The sequence below is a fragment of the Haliotis rufescens genome, unplaced genomic scaffold, assembly GCF_023055435.1.
Source record: "Haliotis rufescens isolate VD_foot unplaced genomic scaffold, xgHalRufe1.0.p SCAF_16, whole genome shotgun sequence".
NCBI lineage: Eukaryota > Metazoa > Mollusca > Gastropoda > Lepetellida > Haliotidae > Haliotis > Haliotis rufescens.
Genome location: NW_025963846.1, coordinates 4,150,127 through 4,170,471, shown reverse-complemented (window position 1 = coordinate 4,170,471; position 20,345 = coordinate 4,150,127). Strand labels below are relative to the sequence as shown.

Below are 20,345 nucleotides of genomic sequence, written 5' to 3'. Positions count from 1 at the left end.
GATATGCACCCATTCATATCTGAGCAGAAAACGATGTTTATGATGCGTCAACTGTACTCTAACATCAGTGTCTCAGCTGTTAATGACACTGTGGTCGTATCCATTGCAGGAGGCATCCATGACATTGATCACCATTCGTGTAGCTGCCTCTTTATGTGTTGACAGTAGATTTTGCATTGCTTCAGATTGATCTATGGAAGATACTGCTGTAATTGGGCTGCTTAATCCACCTGCAATGATGATGATTTGATGATTATGATGGAGATGCTGTGCCTGTGTGTGCAATTATGTGGTCAAGAATTGTATCAAATTTTGCTTGTTCATTTCAATAAAACTGGACAATGTAGCCAGCAGAAGGATGTCCCATTTATCTATTATTCTTCAAGTTTTCTTTGATCGATCACCTCTTTTTGTCCGAGTTGCAGATTTTACTGACTTTGCAACATATTGGTCAAAGACATCATCGACTTAAGTACAAGTTTCACCGAAGTTCTTCAGCACATTCCAATTGAAAACATCAGCCAAATCTCCAAAGGGCCTAGCTTTGCTTGGTTTGCCTATAACCTGTACAAGAGCCATGCCAGAAATAACAATGCATTATGTGTCATCAGTTGATGGTACCATGAGAATCTGCAAGCAAATGTGATAATGCAGCTTTGTTGTACAAAGTAGGCCATCTGTTGTTGCCAGGGAAGGTGGGGTCTGGGACAGCTCATGTGTTAGAAGATGTGGTACGTTTACTTCTCTTCCACTGAGGGTGGCACTCAGCAACCTTCTGAAACGTTGTCTTCCTTGCTTAAAGGTATTGGTTTGAGTTGACTTCTTTGATATCTGCATGATGTACAGTGCGGAACATGTACTGTTGGACACACTTCTGATATTTTGTCATGAATACTCTTAGCATTATCCGCCAATCGATTGTCAGTGAACTCTGACAAAAGCTTGTCACCTCGATTCATAACATGATGATATAATATCTTCCTTAGATCAATCTGCAGCAATACCAAATCTACCAAATCAGATATAGGTGGGTGCAGGTACTGCAAAGGACCTACTATTCATACAAGTTGATGATGTACATCAATCGCTCACTCAAGATGTTGTAGCAACTCTACCAGCATTCCATGCGGTCATGGTTGTGACACAACAAGCCAGTTCAGTTGTAATGGCAAGAAGTCGACCTGGAACATATTTATCGCACAATCAGATTTGTTCTAACCAACAGAAGAAACTGGTGCCTTCAACATGAAAAAGACAGAAACATTTGTTGTCAAAGTGTACAATCCAGCATCGACTGCAACTAGCATTAATACGCTTACAGCTGACATGTTCCACAGAGTTGGAGACCTAGAGGAATTCCCACCACACAACCTCTACTCAGATGTCAGCACCAGTGCATCACGTGGTGTTCTGCACACAAAGGAAAGGCTGACATTCCACCATCAGAAGAGTATAGGTGGTCATCTACTGAGGATGTCATAGAAACCATCCCAATGAGCCAGAAACGAATGCCAGCACTGTGTCTAGAATTGCTCACATGTAAATGCACAACAGGCAGATGCTCCTCATCCAGGTGTTGCTGCGCCAAGAACATCATGGGATGTTCCCTTGGATGCAGTTGTGCTATGTCATGCCTAAACAGAAACAACTTACCTACCTTTCCAGAAGAGATGGACTCTGACGGTGACTAGAGGTGACATTATTTCACAGCCCTTGACTCTGTGATGTAATCTTTAATACTTCATAATACTACAAGTATTCTCATGTTTTTTTTCACTCAAACGATAAACTAGTGAAATGCTCAGACAAAAGTGCAGTTTATCTACAATTTGTGAGTGAAACGATGCCCATTTTATTAAAATACGACTTTGGAGGTTGGTTGGTGTTGCTAGAGAAATTAGCTTTCGATATATCATTTGTTGTATTATTGGGGGATAAGATTACCACAGAAGTCAGTGAATAAGGTACATCATTAAAAAGATAATGTAAAAAAGCTTCCATATGATATATTACATGACCATGTTGTAGAACTAAAGTGCTGTATATCTGCAATTTTGAGTGAAAATATGTCGATTTCAATATAAATCTAAATTTGGGTATGGGCTGAAGTCACGAGAGAAATTAGCTTTCAATATTTCCTTTTTTCATTGTTGGGGGTCAATTTACCACAGGAGTCAGTGAATAATGTACATCATTGAAAAGACAATGTAAAAAGCTTTCATATGATATATTACATGACCATGTTGAAGAACTATATAAGATCTTGTTTTTAAAAACAGGTCAAAATGGCGGCCATCTTGAAATTCAAGATGGCCACCATAAATGCTCACAGAAAAACTTGAAACATAATTTTTCTTTCTGAGTTTACTATTTTGGTGTGTTTAGGCATTGTTGCAATTATCCCACTCATCCACTACAGCAACATCATCTACCACCATAACTCAATAAGCAATTTTCATCAAAATTGGTTTTTTGGGGGTGGGGTAACATTGTATACAATATCTCAACCCCTATGTAATATATTTTCATTTTGTTTTTTGTATAGGATAGTACAATGGTTAAGGCAGATTTTAATACCCAGTTATAGTGGTTTTATTGTCACAATTCAATGGAATTAGTGTTTTACCTACTCACAAGGTTTGAAAATGAAGTAAAACAACATGATTTTTACCAATGTTTCCACTGATAATTAGAATAACAGTTAAATGAAACAAAATGTTTGCCAAATTCAGATAACCGAACCTATTACCTGTAATCAAAGACTTAATTTGGATAATTTAATGACTTAATGAAAATGTTACAGCCAATTTTGTCAAAGTATGCATTTTTCCTTCAATTTATGCAATTTTGACCCCCTGAAAATTCCTGCACACACTTGCAAGCTTACTACCCAATGAAAATTGTGTACAGATACCTCCTTTATACAATAGAAAAGGTTTAAGGTATACAGGAAAATGTGGGAACGAAAATCTTGTTTTTCACCCCTGGCCAACTGACTATTAAAAAAGCAGTTTTTTTCAAAAGTACCTAAATGTTCAAGGCCTTTTCAAGGCTGCATGAACGTTGTGAAGGTTTCTCTCACACGCTTTCATCGAATTCCTTTTACATGCTGTATTGTTTCACAATGAGGTATCCCGATGTTTTCTTAATTTTTTTCTGGTATTTCTTGTATTTAGTCGGTTCATAAGTTGGATAAAACACTCCTCGTTTTTTGTTTGAAAATGTAAAACCTCATGCTAGGGAAAAGCCCTCGGGATTTTTTTTTTACCTCGCTCGCGGTTTTACATTTTCAAGTCGTGTTTCATCTGTAACATACACAATTAAATACTGACAAAGTGGAATAAATCAATATATTGTAGAAGGGTTCCTGTTTTAAAGGTTTACTGCAAATAAGATACACGATTAGGGAAATATTTATATACTCCGTCCCTCCGTGATTGTAGGTTCGCGCCCCGGTTCGCCCCGATTATGTTTCTAGGATTGTCAGCACCATACCCGTTTCGTGCTGTCACCGAAGTGGTAAACGAATGAGACCTACATCACTTCGGGCTTTCCTCCCACATCACGCTGACACCCCTGATATAACTGGAATACTGTTAAAAGCGGCGTTAAACACAACTCACTAACTCGTGTACATAACTTTCCTTATGCAAGCAACACCACCTGCAGACCGACACGCCTCCTTCTGTACATAATTCTCCTAATGATAGCAACATAACCTGCAGACCGACACGCCCCCATCTGTACCTTACTTTTCTAATGCTAGCAACATCACCTGCAGACCGACACGCCCCTTCTGTACATAACTCTCCTAATGATAGCAACATCACCTGCAGACCGACACGCACACTTTTGTACATTACTCTCCAAATGCTAGCAACATCACCTGCATACCGACACGCCCCCTATTGTAGATAACTCTCCCAATGCTAGCATGATAAACTGCAGACCGACACGCCCCCTTCTGTACCTAACTTTTCTAATGCTAGCAACATCACCTGCAGATCGACACGCTCCCTTCTGTACCTAACTCTCCTAATGCTAGCAACATCACCTGTAGACCGACACGCACACTTCTGTACCTAACTCTCCTAATGCTTGCAACATCCACTGCAGACCGACACGCCCCCTTCTGTACCCAACTCTCCTTATGCTGGCAACATCCACTGCAGACCGACACGCCCCCTTCTGTACATAACTTTTCTAATGCTAGCAACATCACCTGTAGACCGACACGCACACTTCTGTACCTAACTCTCCTAATGATAGCAACATCACCTGCAGACCGACACGCCCCCTTCTGTACCCAACTCTCCTAAAGCTAGCAACATGACCTGCAGACCGAAACGCCCCCATCTGTACCTAACTTTTCTAATGCTAGCAACTTCACCTGCAGACCGACACGCCCCTTTCTGTACCTAACTCTCCTAATGATAGCAGCATCACCTGCAGACCGACACGCCCCCTTCTGTACACAACTCTCCTAATGCTAGCAACATCACCTGCAAACCGACACGCCCCTTCTGTACCTAACTCTCCTTATGATAGCAGCATCACTTGAAGACCGACACACCCCCTTCTGTACCTAACTGTCCTAATGCTAGCAACATCCACTGCAGACCGACACGCCCCCTTCTGTACCTAACTTTTCTAATGCTAGCAACATCACCTGTAGACCGACACGCCCCCTTCTGTACATAACTTTTCTAATGCTAGCAACATCACCTGTAGACCGACACGCACACTTCTGTACCTAACTCTCCTAATGATAGCAGTATCACCTGCAGACCGACACGCCCCCTCCTGTACCCAACTCTCCTAATGCTAGCAACATCCACTGCAGACCGACACGCCCCCTTCTGTACCTAACTTTTCTAATGCTAGCAACATCACCTACAGACCGACACGCCCCCTTCTGTACATAACTCTCCTAATGCTAGCAACATCACCTGCAGACCGACACGCCCTCTTCTGTACACAATTCTCCTAATGATGGCAACATCACCTGCAAACCGACACGCCCCTTTCTGTAGATAACTCTCCTAATGATAGCAGCATCATCTGCAGACCGACACGCCCCCTTCTGTACACAACTCTCCTTATGCTGGCAACATCACCTGCAAACCGACACGCCCCTTTCTGTAGATAACTCTCCTAATGCTAGCAGCATCACCTGCAGACCGACACGCCCCCTTCTGTACATAACTCTCCTAAAGCTAGCAACAGCACCTGCAGACCGACACGCCCCCTTCTGTACCCAACTCTCCTAATGATAGCAACATTCACTGCACACCGACACGCCCCCTTCTGTACATAACTTTTCTAATGCTAGCAACATCACCTGTAGACCGATACGCACACTTCTGTACCTAACTCTCCTAATGATAGCAGCATCCACTGCAGACCGACACGCACACTTCTGTACCCAACTCTCCTAATGCTAGCAACATCCACTGCACACCGACACGCCCCCTTCTGTACCTAACTTTTCCAATGTTAGCAACATCACCTGTAGACCGACACGCACACTTCTGTACATAACTCTCCTAATGATAGCAGCATCACCTGCAGACCGACACGCCCCCTTCTGTACATAACTCTCCTAAAGCTAGCAACAGCACCTGCAGACCGACACGCCCCCTTCTGTACCCAACTCTCCTAATGATAGCAACATTCACTGCACACCGACACGCCCCCTTCTGTACCTAACTTTTCTAATGCTAGCAACATCACCTGTAGACCGATACGCACACTTCTGTACCTAACTTTTCTAATGCTAGCAACATCACCTGTAGACCGACACGCCCCTTTCTGTACCTAACTCTCCTAATGATAGCAGCATCCACTGCAGACCGACACGCCCCCTTCTGTACCCAACTCTCCTAATGCTAGCAACATCCACTGCACACCGACACGCCCCCTTCTGTACCTAACTTTTCTAATGTTAGCAACATCACCTGTAGACCGACACGCACACTTCTGTACATAACTCTCCTAATGATAGCAGCATCACCTGCAGACCGACACGCCCCCTTCTGTACCCAACTCTCCTAATGCTAGCAACATCCACTGCACACCGACACGCCCCCTTCTGTACCTAACTTTTCTAATGTTAGCAACATCACCTGTAGACCGACACGCACACTTCTGTACATAACTCTCCTAATGATAGCAGCATCACCTGCAGACCGACACGCCCCCATCTGTACCCAACTCTCCTAATGCTAGCAACATCCACTGCAGACCGACACGCCCTCTTCTGTACACAATTCTCCTAATTCTAGCAACATCACCTGCAAACCGACACGCCCCTTTCTGTAGATAACTCTCCTAATGATAGCAGCATCACCTGCAGACCGACACGCCCCCTTCTGTACATAACTCTCCTAATGCTAGCAACATCACCTGCAGACCGACACACCCCATTCTGTACATAACTCTCCTAATGCTAGCAACATCACCTGCAGACCGACACGCCCCCTTCTGTACCTAACTCTTCTAATGATGGCAGCATCACCTGTGGACCATTTCGCCCAACTTCTGTACATAACTCTTCATATTCTCGCAGCTATACATAACTCTCCTTACGTTAGAGGTATCCTAGTCAATCACGGTACAATACGAACATCCCTTCTGTTTTATAACGTTCGGGTGGTTTAGACAACCCATTAAAATATTGTTCTTTTGGAAACTTTATCAGGTTAGTTTTGGATGCAAGTGCTAGAATTCCGGTAGCATACACATCATCAATCCATATTGACTTAATGTAAGTTGAAGCTGTGTGTAGATTCCTGATAACTGACAGTGTTGTCATGTAGGCAAATCCTGTACAATATGTAGGGAACGTCAAGAACGGATACTCCTTTTTGGAAATGGCCCACTTTCCTTTTATTTCCTTTTTGCCCCGAGGTACAACGAAGCACATAATATTCCCCTCAGGGACAGGGTTCGACAACAGGTACCTCAACACGTTTGCAACATGAATAACGACATCATCGTCCATTTTGATGACGTACTTTACATTATTGCAGTGAGTGAGAACCCAATGATAGCCCATAATGTGTTTATGGGTCAGATTTTGGTAAGAATCTATGAAGTTCCCTTGCACCATGTCTTGATATTTCTGTGATTCTTTTGCAACTTCTGTCTGTAATGAAGCATTGTTAGTTTGCCCCACTAAGAAAACAACAGTCAATACTGATCCATGTTTAGTGTCACCTACACTGGTGGTGTTCCTGATTTTCTGTCGCTTCTTGACGTTGCACAGGGCAGTATGCACTATCACCACTATGGAGGTCCAGCCCTTACAGTTGTTAGAGTTCATTGAGAATTTGTACTGATGTAAATTATCCCAAACATCAACATCATCGTATGCAATTCTGAGATATCCCAGTACTTGGGAAGTCGCATTGACTCTTTTTGAAGCTCTCTCTTCAGCAATAGCCTTTATACGATGACGAGCAATCGTGGTTGGCAGAGTGGTTGTTTCACTCGAGGTGTTTCCATTCATCGTCGTGCTAACTGTAAGTGTTTCCGACCTGATCTCCAGTGCCTTACCTTCTTCGTTTAATACAGTCCGGGTGGTTTTCGGAGAGCAGTGTCCTCTGATTAGCGCATAGACCATAGCACCTGCTATAGAAAGAGTTAGCATCCATTGCCATGGTCTCCTTTCGAACCTTCCCAGACAGATCAAGCTAACCACCCTGGAACAGATAAAAAAAACACATCTGTGAAGTCGTTCTGTTGTTTAGATGCTCCATTATTTTTTAAGGTACGGACAGTTGTTTCTCAGTTATACATTATCTTAAACCAACATTTCAATAAATCTCACTTGGAATGGACGGACTGTGGGGATGCTAAAAAACAAGGTTACAATTGGCTATACATGCTTCACTCTCACGGGATGTGTCACTTCTATAGAAGAGTGAATGAGTTAATATTTTCCATCGCATCAGCAATATTGAAGCCATATGGCGATGACAATAAGTCATTGATTATTTAATACCTGTTAACAAAGGACAGTACATTAGTAAGAAAATATCACAGTTGAGGTACAAACAAACCAGATCAATAATACAACAAACTATTTAATATGTAGATGGCATCGCCGTCAATAATCTCAGTTGTTGATAACATCACCCTAATCTAAAACAAAATTCAAACCTCCAAAATGTATTAAATAAATTCTATTTCTTGAAAAAACCCACCGAGAATTAAATGATCACTGATGTCATCAAGAAGATACTTTAAGGACGTTGAATGATAATAATTATGCCTTGTGAGAAAGAAATCAACAGTCAAGCAAAACATGCTTGACTATGATTATCTCATCACAAGGGATACATAATGGAGGATCCTCTCCTTTCAATAAATATTCATGGGTATAACGACTGTGGCCAATGCGACATAGTGGCAAAACAACTTCATCATGTCTGAACTGGCAACCCAAGATGGTCTAACCTAGTGTTGGTTTTATTTCATGAAGCTTGTATATACCTACTTTGGTGTTCCTCTTCTTTTGCATTAGATCTTAGATGAAGCATCTAATTATAGGCCTGTAATCACTGAATGGTAAAATAAGTGTTGTCACAGACTTGTTGAATGCTGCCTTTGCCGCAGCATCAGCCATAGTGTTTACCAGCGACTTTCAACAAATCTAGAGCCTTCAGGAATTTAGTCTTAAGATAATTTATATGATGCCGAAAAGTGAAATGCTGATCGAAAATGAGTCCTAGGAACTTAGCCTCCTCTACAACCTTGATTGGAATTTCCATCTAAAAATAGGTCAGGATCTTTATGGCGCTGGTATTTCCTGCATAAACGAATACAATTGGTCTTTGAAAACTTAAATCCATTTTCAAGTGACCATTTTTGAATTTTGATGAGAAATAGCTGTAGGTGTCTCTGGATGGTACGCATATTTTTGCCACAACATGAAATATTTAAATCATCAACAAAAATGGACCAATCAATTGAATCATTTAAGATCCTGGAAAGACCATCAATCCTTATACTAAACTCAGTGACGGACACCCTGATCCTGATTATAATGGTCAGACGGGGTTGAACCCACACGCACCTGAAATTGTCGGTCTGTTACACAATTGGGATATAAATTGTGGCAAGCCGTGAAGAAAATGTATGGTAGGAACTGTACTAACGCAAATCAATGTTGTCGGTCTGTCTTGTACTAATAAGTGTAACTCATTAAAATTGGTCCTCAGACCTCTGCTGTGCCACTGAATTAAAAAAATGGATTAAAAATGTTCATGTTACAGATGGATGAACAGTAGATCTATTGCTCCCATTTTGTGACGATGAGGAGAGACAGCCATGTCCTCCAGAGTTTGAAATCGATTGGATATCTATATAGGTCACGGTGACCCGTTGGTACACGATCTGAATTTTTCGAAAAATCATCTAATTTGCTTGCATTTTTCACAATAGGGGATGTTTTTGGTGCCGGTGTACCAGGCTAAATGTTTCCCTGGCCAGTTCTCTCCTGGGTAAGGTTTGGCCATTAGTTCTTCCCCACACCTGGCTAGATCTTCCCTCCTCCCCCCTCAAATCAGTAAGCTTACCTAAGGTGTGGAAGGTGTAGCCGTGGCCAGATCCCACCCCTCCCATTCCCCTCTGAATTTCAGATACACTGTACATAAGGCCATGCAAATTGGATTTTTAGTTTACGGTGTTCCTGGATGCGAGTATAGGGAGCAAGTGACAGACAAACATATTTTTCATTTCACTAGGTTGGGAGGGAAGATCTATTATGAGGAGCGAGTGAGTGTATTTTTTTAGAAATAAATGTTTAAAAAAATAATAATAATAAAAATAATAAAAAAGAGATAATGAATAATGAATGTAATGACACACAACTAAATTACTATGTCAGGTAGGTAAGTTTCAGCCTCAGTCAGATCTTACCCTAATGCCAAACATTACCTAGGGTAAATCTTCCCATTGATAACGTAATATACACCTGGGCACCTTTGCATAACCTGAACATTTAGATTTCAAATCGAAATGCCAGATATCATATTTGACTAATAATGCAATTTTGATTTAACAATATTCTGAGTATATTAGTCAAAGGGAACATACAGCATGAGTATTCCTCAGTATAACCACCGCATATTTACACTTCAGATACTTGTATTATTATTGGTGTTAAATAATATTTCAATGCAATTGACATGTGTTTGAAGGAAACTCTTTTGATGACAACAGTTGCATCGTCCATAAATCTATTTTGACAAATAGCGACCTGAAATTCAATCAGACGCAAGGAGGAGACTCAGCATAAAGACTGGTGTTGTTAATATGCATTTGATCTGTTGAGAATCTCATGATAACATTACCACAACAGAGGGATTACTAAGCGTCAGTTATCCTTCATCACGCTACAATTACATATATTTAGTAAGTTCTTCCTCTACTTAAGTTAAGTCCTATTTCCATTCTGATGTCAATACATTATCCCCATTAGTCAGCAGTACTGAGAAATTTATGCAAAAAAACCTTTATGAATATCATAGGCACCATAGAAGCTTAACTTTTGTCAATCATCAATCAACATAAACACCCTCATATTCCATAATTATAAAAATAGGACAGAACAAAATTTATTTCGTATAGTCTGGCCATGAGGCTAATAGTACAGATGATTGGATAATATTTCACATATTGTGACAGAGCGCTTCAGTATATATTGGCTTTGGAATTTCTAAGTTTAAACATTCTCTCAATATAAAGAGCTAGCTGAAATCAATTGCTGTCGTCATTTGTTGTGAGTAACAATACAAACTTGTGCATGGTAGGATATTGATAATAATACGAGGGCAAATACCTTAACCTTAAGTTAGTATAACCTGGACATATAAATAGTGCATGGTATTATTCATAATCATTCTTCTTTTACTAAAATTGCATACAGTCACCAGTCATGCTAACTAGACATTCCATATTTATGTATTTTAAAATCATTTGAACAACATCTAAATTTTGTTAAAGATCTTAGATTTACAGTCTTAATCGATGATACTTATTCAGGTTGTAGTAAGGATTTGTAAGTGCAATATAAATCTAGCCTTCGTGAATTAGATATACAATCTGACCATTCTTGCATAAACAAATCTCTTGTTCTTTCCTAAAATGTATAAATAAAAACATCACCGACATATCGAGGTATCTCCGACATCTTGCATCAACCATACATTACCAAAGCCATAACTAAAAAATGAATATCTTACAAATGAAGCCCAATTTTTATAACCTAATTCATCATATTTATAGCATGAAATAGCAATACTTTGGATATTTTACCCAGAGACCCAAAGGCATTCTTAACAGCTTAATTCAATACTTCAGTATTTTCAAAACACCATATTCATACATTCTCGTCCTTCCAAGTTCACCTAATACAGCAGCATTTGAAGATTTGTATCCTATTTTCAAAGTATATTTACAATATTTGGTATGTATAATTTCGATATTTTGTCTTAATTCTGTAAAGCCATATGAGTTTATCATATGAAATACAGCAGTTTTCTTCACCTTTATTTCTGTATGCTTCCAGATACTTTCCAAGTTGTTGCTCTGTCTCTCTGATGTTTCTTGTGTAGTCATCACATAATTATATAAATAGGAACCTTTCACTATTGTAGAACAATATCTAAAATATATTTTGGAAGATGAATATAAAATTTCCAAAAATATGTGAAAAATGGGAAATATTTGAAATATGGTTTTCCTGAAGCAATCCACAAGGGGAGTGACTTGGCCTTGAAAAAAACCTTTTCCCATGTCATTACATGCTTGATGATGTGACCACAGTGGATAAGAACTGGCCTAGGATGAGATAAAACTGGCATAGGCTGGAGCCAAGAGAGAGGAAGAACGAGCTGGTTGAACCTTATTAGTCAAAATAACGATAGACCCACCACAAATTGCAACAGAAATGTTTTTAGTTGATTCATATTTAACAAGCCCTCCTTAACGTCATGTAAAAAATCTAGAAAAGTCTAAATGGGGGAACATTTCCAAATTCAGTCATCTTTACTATAGCGATTACCTAGCATTTTCATAGAAAAAATAATTAAATTTTTGAAATTTATTCAAAGTTAACTATGTTACATAACAAATGAAAGCTACTAATACAGGCTTCATTATGTTATACAGTTCCATATTCTGTTTTGTTTTGGTTTAGAGAAATCAGCAAAAATCTCTTTTCAGCTTTCAATAATAGTAATCTATCTTGTTCCAAACAGCAGACAAACAGACCGGACTATACCTGGGGAAGAACTGGCCAGGAGAATGTTTCAGCCTGTTACACCGATACTGGTTCTACCATTGAAGATGTTGACACACTCGCTGATGGTAATGTATCATCTTTTTGTGAAGAACTTGACTGAACCAAGTTATCCTTGGAAACCTAAATAATGTATGTCTGGCATTGTACGGACATGACTGATTTAAAGGTATGCTTGTGACAGCAGCAGAATAGGACACAGCTGTGGTTGGAGAGGCAATAGCTATGATTAAATGCTCTGTGAAGGTGATGTTTCTTTCATATTTTAATTTTACAGTCTGGTGTTGAAGTTTGGTCAGGACTTCGAGGAAGCCCATGGTCTCCTGAGCAGTTTGCACATTTAGGATTATTAGAACATTTATCCTCAGTATCATGGTCATCTTCTCCACCTTGATGTGAGGTGAAATTGGGTTTAACGTCGCGTCCAAGATTATTGCACTTATATAGCGACGTTCTCCACCTTGAAAACATATCTTGTAATTGTTGCATGATTGTCCACCGTGCCCAAACTGCTGGATTTTGTACTATCAAAGTGGGTTTGGAATGTACTTATCGATTTCAATGTTAAAATATCCTGCTTTAATAATTCTCAGAGGAATTATTTCAGAAAAGGTCAGTGAGATAAGTGAGGTGAGGTGAAATTGGGTTTAACGTCGCGTCCAAGATTATTGCACTTATATAGCGACGTGCATGCACTTGTGTGTGTGGCTGCTTGTACTAGTCCTGACTGATGCCGATTTATAGTGCTAGCTCACTGAGATACCATGTCGCAGTTTAACATGAATACCCCACTCAGATACAGTATACTGACTCCGAGCCGACCAGTCCTTGTTTTAGCCCCTTAAGGCCTAGCGCCAGACAGGGTAACAACAAGTACCATCTTTTAACGTCTTTTGGTATGACGCGGCCGGGGATCGAACCCTGGATCTTCCGCTCTCCGGGTGGACGCTCTACCACTAGACCACGGAGGCGGCCTCATGAGATAAGTATTTGATTTAGAGATTGCATCATCTCTTTTGTAAGTGATGATTTTAACGTGTGTAACTCCCTGATCTTTCAATAATCTTTTTAGAAATAGGCGTCACATTAATTGTGAAAAAAATAAAAGATTTTACACTTTCTAAACCTATCTGTGTCAATGACATGTTTTTACATGTGGAAATTCACATCTGGAGACAGCAAAAATGTACCGTAACCTAGGACTTGTATTGACTGATTTTTTAAACTACAGTAACACCGCAACATACCTGGCCCAGTCAGCAAGTAGGTCATAGGGACTGGTTATAGCAAAGAGTAATCTACTCGGTGGTGTGGATTTTAATGGGTTTACAAAGCTCTATGGCAACCTAGTGCTACCAGTGATTACCTACGGGGTGGCTATAATGGGTCTTCAGGACTATCTTCCGTGCATACAGATACTTCCTCGGAGTGGGAAGATACACCCCTGTAGATGCTATATTAGATTACCTTGGATAGCACAGAAGGTCGCTGTTGCTTGGCATTAGCGAGGGTGTGTGCTGATGGACAGATTTTGTCTAAACAGAAATATATCCGAGGGGGCAGACAGAAATGGTTCACTTGGGTACAAAAACTAGAATTTTAAAGCTCATCAGCTATTTAAAAAATGAAGCTGTGTGTATAAGGTCATCTTTGTAATCCCAGATAAGATAAAGCGCAGGGTAGCGTGGAACGACAGGATAAGTAGTAACATGGGGAAACTGAGAACATATAAGAACTTTAAAACTGATTACTGTATAGATCTCCATGTAAAGTCAAATATGCCAGACCCGTGAAGATTCCGGGGTAAAAAAGGTCTTCAGCAACCCATACTTGCCTTAAAAGGCAACTATGCTTGTCGTAAAAGGCGACTAACGGGATTGGGTGGTCAGGCTCGGTGACTTGGTTGATGCATGTCATCGATCCCAATCGCGTGGATCTATGCTCATGATGTCAATCACTGGATTGTCTGGTCCAGACTCGATTATTTTACAGACCGCCGTCATATAGCTGGAATATTGCTGAGTGCGGCGTAAAACAACAAACCAAAAAAATCGAATATGCCAGGATGTTACAGAAGTGCTTTTGCTAAATTTAGATGAGGGTCGGCACCAATCAGACTGTGACCTATATGTGCCATAATAAGATGAAGTGCAAGTTGCTCTTAGGTGTATATTTTATGATGATCTGAAGCTTGTAGTCTATGCAATACCTTTAATATGTTATCAGATACAGAACAACTTTCAGTGCTTTTTAATCAAACTCTGTTTTAATATTCTACAACGATGAAAATAACTTTTATACAAAATACTGACTGTCAGATATAAATCGTATTTCAACCATTAATAAGGCAGACTTCTGAAATGCAGAAAGCATTCCGAGCTGATTTGTTTTTCAGTCAGGTCGTTTTCTTGCGATGACACCAAGAGGATATCGATTTTTTTTAAATTTTAACTCTTTCACACGCAGCATGTTTGCAACTTTACACATGCTAATACCATTCAATAGATCATGTTTTCAACACTCACTGTGTACATATTTGCTGTGACAATACCAACCATTTCAAACACCGTAGCAGAGCACCTTACACGACAACATACCTCACTGTACGACTGCGTTTATAGTTACTGGTGTGAGATTGCAATGTCCGCACCTATATACTTTTTAATATGATCAGAAACATTCTAAACATAACGAATAATGCTTGCCCTTTATCGCATTGTGCAAGGATATTGCGTAACACCACAGTGACCTGACAAGTGACCTGACAAGTGACCTAGTATGTTGTCGTATTCGCTGTTGTAAAAAACAGTAGTGGTAGTTGTAATTATGGTAGTAGTACCAGTTTTTATTAAGGCACATTATGCATCTGGACGGTCTTGATGGCAATTTGACACAATTAATATGAGTAACACAACTAATATAATCGTTCTCAAGATCCCCCACCAACCACCCCCAGCTTTAATCAATTAAAACAACAGTTAAGCAGATTAACCCTCAAAGGATACCGCACTATCTTCGTGGGCAAAAGTTTGTCCACAAAGTTGACGCACTGCAAATACCCGTCATCTATATTGACTATATAGAAACTACTAACAATACCAATTTTAACAAGATTAATGAAAGGGATCTACAATGGCTAAGTCTTTATAATCCCAGCAAAACAAAATCGATTCTTGTTTCCACAAAAGAGCTGCATAATTTGTGTAAATAAAACACTCAGCCTCAATCTGCTTGAAAAGAAATAACTCAGCCCCAATTATGGCAGGCCATCCTCATTGATACAGGGTATTTCATGAGCAAAGCCATAATCTTTGACAAAGAGACACTATGTCTGGAACCCTTATTATTAACAATCATTTCAAATGTTCCATTTCAAGAAGCCATATCATGCAAGTCACTGTGTTGTATCCATAAGTCATGACTGAAACAGTTGTTGACTGTGATGTGAAATGACCATTAAGCACAATTGAATTAACAAAACTACAACATGAAAATAAAAATAAATATAGTTCATTGAAATATCCTAAACTGACATTGTTTGTTCCTAAAAACAGAACAGCACCAATGGCAAAGAAGATACTTGTATCATCAAAAGACATGAATTAACAACATCATTACAAGTTATGCCATGAGAATCAAATTGGCCTAAAATGTACCCTATTGAAGTTTGAGATGCATCAGTTATGAGGATGAAATGTTTGTTTTGGTCGGGATATGCAAGGATGGGGGCTGTTGTAAGGGTTTTTTTTTCAGCTTTTCAATTTTCTGTTAGCACTTGTTGGACAATTTGAAAGACACGTCTTTTTTTCAGAAGGTTGTATGGAAGGAAGGAGATGCCAAAAAGGTTTGCTACAAATTTGCGATAATACGAAGCCAAACCTAAGAAATGTCTAATGTAATGGACATTTTTAAGGGATGGTAATGTGTGACTGATCTTTTTTTGAAGGATGTACATGGATGCCATCTTTGGTGAAGATATGCCCAAAGTAGGCGACTTATTTTGTCACGAATTTACATTTGGTTTTTGGGCGAATCCTGCCTCTTTGATCTTTTGGAATGCTGCCTTGAGGTGATTCCAATGATTTGAAAACGTTTTAGAAAATATTATGATGTCATCCACATATATTAATATGTAAACCAATTCATTTCTTTTAGTGCCTAAACTGGTTTGCTGAAATGCCATAGGAGCAATTTTGAGGCCGAAAGTGAGACAATTCCATTCAAAAACACCATCGGTTGTAATGATGGCCGACTGGTGTTTTGTATCTGGATGGAGTGGTATTTGCCAAAAGCCATAAGCACAATCAAGGACATTAAAAATGTTGGCATGGCTGTCACCTCTTGATGGGATCAAAGACATTTTCAAAATGTGGTAGAGGGGGAAATATAGGCTTGGTAACAGCATTGAGACGTCTATATTCTACGGAAAAGCGGTATGAGCTATCCCGTTTTTAAACCATGACAATGGGAGAGTGCAATTCAGAAGACGTGGGCTGAATCATATTGGTTTCTAACATTTCTGGCACCTGTCTAGAACATTCTTTCATGATGGCTGTGTTTTGCTTATTGGAGTCTAATGGGTCTGGCGTGACCTGTTTCTATTTTTGTTATGATGTATGTGAGTATGTCCTAATCCGGACCAATCTGAGGCAAAAACTTTGCATTTATTGTATGCTTGTACTTTCGATATTGTGACTATTTGTAAAACGCTTTAGAGGACAAAGCCTCCATGACGTCCAGGGGTATTGTTATAGTGCACACCTCTTCACCTAATTGTTTCAATATGGTTCCAAAGTGCACAGAAATTAGATCTCCTTATTCTGTTTTATGTATACAGCAAACATTGAGCATATCCACTCTAATCATAAGCCCCCGAAGGGAATATTGAAGCCTTCCCTCGATTTAAATGGAGTTTAAGAAGAGATAAATTGTCAGTTCCACCAGACTTCCCATATAGTCTCAGAAAATTTAACATAATATATACAAATGAAGATATGGTGCCGGTAATTAAAACTTATTTATATAAACGATGTGGCAGCCCCCATGAAAATTCATATAAGTTTTTTTCTTGATGCTATTTAGGGGTGTCTTTGCCGGCAGGTATTTTTCGGAACTATAAATATTTCACCAGATCAAAATAAATGCTAGCACAATGTTGTTAAAGACAATGATCCCTGCCTGTCGGGAAAGTGTGTATAATTGTCTTGACATAAATAACGTAAAATAAGGCCAAATAGCACACTTTTATTCCTTTCAGAAAATGAAATACGCACAATAACCTTTTAGATTTAACATTACTCAACAAGGTGGGAAACAGCATCACCATATTGAATCCTTGACATAGTGCCATCTTCTAGTTATTGTTTTTGGCTAGAAGCCGCTCGTCCTACAATTAAGTAAATAATAATGAAGAACAGGCAATTAATTTGTATCATCAAACGGAAAACTAGAATATCAATATTATACATGAGACATATATGTAGACAAAATTCCATATATATCTTATTAATATAATTATTTATATATTATTTTATAGGCTACATTGTGAAATAAATGTTCAGTTTAAGAACTTACTGTTCAGTTCTCTTTAACTCTTGGTTATATGATCGACTTTCAGTGTCTCCTTCCTCGCTGCAAGGAAGGTGTCGACGGCAAACTAACTATCTACAGGAGGTTGATTATGGCTTTAAAGCAGTTCCAGTGTACAGTTTCCCATCATCATGACTTAATCTCGAAATTATGCCCATTGTATGGTAAACTCCACCACGAGAATTAGGAATAAATCTAACATTGACATGTGCGTTTGCCATTTTGCAATGACACTTTCTAGGGAGGGCAGTATTTGTATACGAGTTATATGTTTGTGTGTTGGTCTATCCAATTTCTCTGTGTCAGTCTGGTGTCCGTCTGCCATCTCTACTAACCGCAGAGTTGTTATTCTTACTCGCTACCTATCTGGGTCACAGATTATCCTCTGGCGATGTTGTGACTGCACGTTTATACCATAATTATTGCTCTACATCCCCACATGGACAAAGAAGGTTATTTACCTGATTACTTAGTCCAGCAACCTCACCAGGTATGTGTGACTGTAGTCAGAGTGGACCGACTCTTGTCTGGGCAACTGTGTGTCACTATCGTAAACAGTTTATTTGTTCTTATTTGTGTATTTAGTAAAACACATGGATTACTGAAACAGGTCACTTTATGATAAAACACAATACTGTAGTTGACAGAGGAACACAGTTCAGTCAATTGTAATTTACGAGACTTGGCTGGATCTGACTGCTCGCCCTGAGTTAAGCTCATCAATGAAGAGTGAAACAGACTACAGCTTTGAAATCACCCTACCGTGAGTTGTAATTCCCCTTGCCTGCCGGCAATTTGAGAAGAAACCGTTAGTTTTAATCCCCCTTGCCTGTTGGCAAAGTGAGAGGATACCGTTAGTTTTAATCCCCCTTGCCTGCCGGCAAAGTGAGAGGAAACCCTTAGTTGTAATCCCCCTTGCCTGCCGGCAAAGTGAGAGGAAACCCTTAGTTTCAATACCCCTTGCCTGCCGGCAAAGTGAGAGGAAACCGTTAGTTTTAATCCCCCTTGCCTGCCGGCAAAGTGAGAGGAAACCGTTAGTTTTAATCCCCCTTGCCTGCCGGCAAAGTAAGAGGAAACCGTTAGTTTACAATGGAACTTTACCATGTGAATGAAAACATCCTTAGGAATGTACACAGATATATAAAAAACCCAAAAGGTTTGATTGAGCAATGTTAATGTACATACGTTTCTGTATTTCACTTTTTCCTTTCTGTCATTTAATGTATTTGTGATCACTTGTGCCCACTCCTTTTCATGAGAATAAAATATGTCTAAACTCAAAAAGATGCATCCTGACCTGCCAATGAGCCTCATTTCGTGGTGTGGTCACTGTAGAAGAAACTTTTCTCGTGGAATATGGAGAGCAGAGTAAAGTAAACTCTTGGCTAATCAACTTGTTTTCCAGCCATGCTTCAGAGCTTCATCCACAGGATGGTGACCATCTGATTATTCATTAATCCCACCTTAAAACCGAACTTTGTTATTCAGCTAGTCCGTCATGGGAGATATTTCGAGTGAATTTAATGTACCGTTTGAAATGTAATTGAAAAGACATGTCCAATAAGAAAAAACTTCCCAATCTGAGTCAGACTTGAATCATGAAAACGCTACCTTTTGAAACGCATGAATTGTGTTGACAAAGGAGAGCCAAAGTCATTAGGACTTTTCTCTCTATGTAATGTAGCATGCCACCTGCCTTATGCCTTTTTCATTACAAAGTTTATTTGAATATGTATAAAAGCCTTCTGAATGTAATGAAATACTGGCTTTCCTTTATCGTGTTGTGCATGATATTGCATAACACTATACTGACATGACACGTTAACTCTCTGTATACAGTAGTAATATTGGTAGTTATTGCAGTTGTATCAGTAGTAGTTGCTAATGAAAAGTTAAGTGAATTCAACCATTTAATAAACGATGATGTCGATGGAGCAACTTACAAACGGACCGATCTGTTTTTATAAATTCTTTCCAAATGTTCTTCTGATCAGATTCGGGGGCATGGGTGGCCCATTCGTCTAAGGCACCTCGATTCGCTGTGCAGAGTTGCTTCCCTTGGGCACGCAAGAAACCTATGATTGTGGGTTCGAATCCTGGTTCGCCCCAATTATGTTTCCAGGTTTGTCAGCACCATACCCGTGCTCGTCGGTTTCACAGAAGTGGTAAACCTCTGAGACCTGCATCACTTCGGGCTTTCCTCCCCAATTAAGCTGACACGCCGTGATAAAACTGGAATACTGTTAAAAACGATACTAAACCCAACTCACTCACTCACTCACTCACTCAATTTACATGTGCTCAAACTAGTTTTACCTAAAGTCTGTGCAGGTCTAGTTATTGTATTGTCCTTCGGAGACAGGTTTTATGCACTCTAAATATATTTGTTAATAATGTTTAACTTTATCTCGTCACGGTATGGCGATGTGACGTTACATGTTAACTCACT

At 39.5% G+C, this 20,345-nt stretch overlaps 1 protein-coding gene across 1 annotated transcript; it reads right to left on the bottom strand.

Moving 5' to 3' along the window:
* Positions 1-5,853: 5,853 nt before the first annotated feature.
* LOC124144288 (beta-1,3-galactosyltransferase 1-like) lies at positions 5,854-19,390 on the bottom strand. The gene is made up of 2 exons (XM_046513627.2): positions 19,194-19,390; positions 5,854-7,703 (listed from the first exon to the last, which is right to left on the bottom strand). The coding sequence occupies exons 1-2, from the start codon at positions 19,208-19,210 to the stop codon at positions 6,605-6,607; spliced, it is 1,116 nt and encodes a 371-aa protein (XP_046369583.2). The 5' UTR covers positions 19,211-19,390; the 3' UTR covers positions 5,854-6,604.
* Between the last annotated feature and the right edge of the window lie 955 nt (positions 19,391-20,345).